Consider the following 4559-nt stretch of genomic DNA (forward strand, 5'->3'; position numbering starts at 1 on the left):
TATATATATATATATATATATATGACGGACTTCTTTCAGTTTCCATCTACCAATCCACTTACAAGGCTTTGGTCAGCCCAAAGCTATAGTAGAAGACACTTGCCGAAGGTGCCACGCAGTGGGACTGAACCTGGAACCATGTGATTGGTAATCAAGCTACTTACCACACAGCCACTCCTCATAATATTGATAACCCTTTCATCATTACTAACCAGAACTTGAATAATGCAACTAATAATTTAAACAATAATATAAGTGTAATTAATGATGATGCAAGGAAAATTTTAAATACCTCAGCAAGAAAATCCCAAAAAAGAAATGAAATGGATGAAGAAAAGAGAGAATTTCAGAGAGCAAGAAATCAAGAGTATCAAAGATGAAAATGAGAAAGACTCTTATTTCAAGGAAGGAATGAAATTAGAGAACACAGATTGGCCCACCAAGTGTTGAGAGAAAATTCAACACTAGAAATATGAGAGGAAATTACAATTTCACACATTGTGGCAAGAAATTCTCAGCCTATGGAGAAGCAAGAAATTATTACTCAAGTAAGAACCAACCAAAGTTAAATGTCATAACTAATAGCTTAAGCAACAACAATAATATAAGTGTAATAAATAACGGTACAAAGAAAATTTTAAATGCCTCAGCAAGAAAACGCCAAAAGGGAAATGAAATGAGTGAAGAAGAGAGAATTTCAGAGAGCAAGAAATCAAGAGTATCAAAGACGAAGATAGGAAAGACTCTCAATTAAAAGAACACAGTGTTGTCCTCTCAACACCAAGTGTTGAGAGAAAATTTGACACTAGAAATAATAAGAGAGGAAATTAGAATTTTGCGCATGGTGGCAAGAAATTGTCACACCATGGAGGAAAGACTAAGATATGCTGAACAATGTACTTCTGTTAAATCATTTACAAATGCAACATTCGATTATGATCCAACTAAAAATTATGATAATCTATCAAATTTAGGAACAATGTCAGTAGTTTGTAAGCATTGGTGTGCAAAACTATTTCAGGATGAACCTAAAGAATTATGTTGTTCAAATGGTAAAGTTAGATTAAATTTGATTGAACGACAACCTGAACCTTTAAATGAATTAATGCTTGGGGGAAAATTGGGATTCCAAAAACTTTTTTTAAATTGTTAAAATAATATAATGAATTGTTTTCAATGACATCCTTTGGATTGGTGAATCAATATCTCTAGTGGGATTCATGCCAGTTTTCAAAATACAAAGTCAAATTTACCATAGAATAAATTCATTTTATAATACAGATGAAAATATTCCTAAATATGCACAAGTTAATTTTATTGATGATTTGAATGACCAAATTAACATCAGAAATAATAGATTTCCTGCGACAATGTTACACATTACAAGAGATATTCAAGAGATACTTTTGGAAAATAATGAGCTTAATATTGGACAAATTAAAACTATGGCATCTTTGGTTAACAAACCTAATCTTAAATTGTCAATTTGTGCAGATAGAGACCAGCTGGTGAGCATGCACAAAGGTACAATGACCAAGTATCTAACAATATTGGTTTAGTAATGGTTGGAACAGAATGTCCTCAACGAAACATAATTTTTACTTATAAAAATAATACTGTAAGGAAAATCAATGAATTACATAGATCCTATGATCCATTACATTATCCCTTTGGTGCATTGAAGAGGAAATGATGTCAGGAAATCGTGAAAGATTTGATAGATCAGTATTGACTTTATGTTGAATTTTTTCAAGCATCAGTTGAGCTTGTTGCTATTTTGGCATTGGTTTGAGAATTGTGTATACACTTATTAGATTTGAACTCAAAAGAAGTTTTACTATTCAGAACATAGCAATGTTTAATTCAGTCTTGACAAGTTATGGCAAGGATGTTTTATTTTCAGTCATACACAGGTTACATCTTATACCTCATTCATTTGTGTTGAGTTGTTGATATCACTGCCTCCTAGATGCCAGATGTATTTCAGCAACAATATGGAGTTCTTTATGCATCTGTTTCTAAGCATGTATGGGTTTTACATGAAGAGGTGTTTTATTTATACCTGTGTGTTGTCGACATCATATACCACTTATGCATAATGATGTGTGTGTATGTGTTACCTCTTTTTGCAGTCAGTTACTGAAATGTAAATAATATTTAAAGAAGTAAAAATTTTGTGTTTCTGTTGTAATTAATGCAAGTATCATCATTATTTTGTTTGGAATAAAATATTTATGCAGAATTATGATGATCTTCATACAACAATTTGATTACTAACTGAGTTCTTTATTTCTAATTCATTTTCCTCCTGTAAATCAGTGTAAGAATTATTTTACTATTCTGTTAACATTTTTCACTATCATGTGAATGTTTCTCAAGAACATTATTATTTAGTAATCCAACTTCAATTAATTTTCTTGTTTAGGCTCAGTTGCAGAATATGTTAACTTCAAAATATATTGATTTCTTCCAAACTGAAGTATCAAACTGGCAGAAGAAATTATCAAACACTGATCAAATAATTCACATTTGGATGGAAGTGCAGCGAACCTGGTCTCATCTTGAGAGCATCTTTACGGAATCTGAAGATATTCGTCGCCAATTACCAGAGGATTGTGAAAGATTTGATAGAATTAATGTTGATTTTAAGGTAAATTCTTTTCCGGCATCAGTTGTGCTTACTGTTATCTTGGGATTTGTTTTGAGAATTGTGCATACATCTATTAGATTTGAACTCAAAAGAAGTTCTATTATTTATTGCTAATAGAGCATAGTAAAGTCTTGGCAAGTTTTAACTAAGAAATATAATTTGGTTTAATTCTATAATTTACTTTATTCAATTTTTTGGTTATACCTGTACAATGCTACCCTATCAAAAACAAAAAAAAATTGAAGCAATAAGAGTTAAGAACACTGATGACAGAATATATATATATATATATATATATATATATATATATATATATTGATTGATAATCCATATTCTAAGAGATTAATATATTATCTTATTGACTCTTTCATTGTTTTGGGGTTGATAAGATAAGTACCAGTTGAGCTCTGGAGTCGTTGTAACCAACTTAGTCCTTTCCCCGGAACTGTGCCAAAATTTGAAACCAATATATTATCTAATTGACCCATGAGACAGTTAACATTCATTTAACTTCTTAATTTAGTATAGATATGTAGTTAGCAAAGATAGTTTTCTTCATATTTTATGCATCATTACTCCGATGATTTTAGTTATACAGTGTTTCTGGTTATGTTTTTATGATAGCTTAATTAGTCAGCCAAGTTAGATTTTCTGTTGCATCTCTATGTTCAAATATTTTGGAGTTAATTTTAACACTATGTAGAGAGTGTGTACACACACACACACAGATTGATACACCTTTGTTAGTAAATGGAAACTAATATGCTAAATCACCTGTTTTTTAATTGCCAATGCCTATAAACAGGAATCTATGTAATTGCTTTTAACAGTTCAGTAATTAACTGATAAAAGCAATATCTTTTAATAAACTGAAAAGTTTTTTGATTGATAATGAAAATTTGTCAGTGGATTAATTGGATTGTAAAACAGATGAGTTTTTCCTGGTGAAGTTCATATGACACTCTAACTAGAGTTATGACCACAATGAAGTTACTTAGAAATGACTCACTTGCAACTAAATGTTTTGTTGAATTTGTTTGCTCTTCAGTTTCAATTAGCCATACCTAAATATATATCAACAAGTATATGTTGATAGATGGATAACTAACTGGCTCCTGGATTCCCTTTAAACATACTTATTGTTAGGAATTTAGAAACCAACATTGTGTTAAGATATGTTAGTATGTTATTTGCATTTGCTGTGAATATAGATCTATATACTGTGCTCTTTAAATAATGAAGGGAAATTCACTTATGCAAAAGAATTTTGCGCTCGAGACAGTATTGGCTAAGTGAAATTGTTTGAGCTGAAATAGATCTCAGTTCTCCTTTTGAATTCAAACACCCTGGAATCCACTTGAATGAAAAACAAAGGGAATCTACAGTGTACACCTTCCAAAATTGAATTCATAGTTCATCCAAGAAGGGTTTTGCAACAAGATCTTTATGTGTATGAGAGTTATCCAGTTTTCAAATCACTGCCATTACTTGCGTAATACTCCATCCTCTCTCTCTCTTGTTATGTCTCACTTCAGATGTCTCTCTCATTTATTTCTCTCTAATGCACTTTTATAGAGACAGGAAAAAGAAAAACTGAGATTGCTGTTACACAAATGTACTGCTGCTATTATCTGCATCATCATCATCCATTTCTCTCTATTTATAGCTTTCTTCCTTCATGTGTGTCTTTCATTTTCTATCTCACTCTTCTCACTGAATAATATTCCAGATTGAGAGAGAGAAAGAGAAAGAGTAATGAGAGACTGAGGAAAGAAGAAAACAATGTTTCATGTCACACAAACATATCACTGTCATCATTGCTGTCATCATTCTCTCCCCTCTCTCTCTCTCTCTCTCTCTCTCTCTCTCTCTCTCTCTCTCTCTCTCTCTCTCTCTCTCTCTCTCTCTC

The 4559-nt window shown here is 31.5% G+C and overlaps 1 protein-coding gene across 3 annotated transcripts in view; it reads left to right on the forward strand.

Annotated features, from left to right (window-relative positions):
- Positions 1–4559, forward strand: part of LOC106876453 (dynein beta chain, ciliary) — a 628322-nt gene that overhangs the window by 158221 nt on the left and 465542 nt on the right. For all 3 annotated transcript variants that reach the window (XM_052969374.1, XM_052969385.1, XM_052969379.1), the window contains exon 17: positions 2426–2650. In XM_052969374.1, coding sequence (XP_052825334.1) covers positions 2426–2650 — 225 coding nt within the window. The remainder of the gene's footprint in view (positions 1–2425; positions 2651–4559) is intronic.

Source organism: Octopus bimaculoides, chromosome 1 (assembly GCF_001194135.2).
Source record: "Octopus bimaculoides isolate UCB-OBI-ISO-001 chromosome 1, ASM119413v2, whole genome shotgun sequence".
Taxonomy (NCBI): Eukaryota; Metazoa; Mollusca; class Cephalopoda; order Octopoda; family Octopodidae; genus Octopus; species Octopus bimaculoides.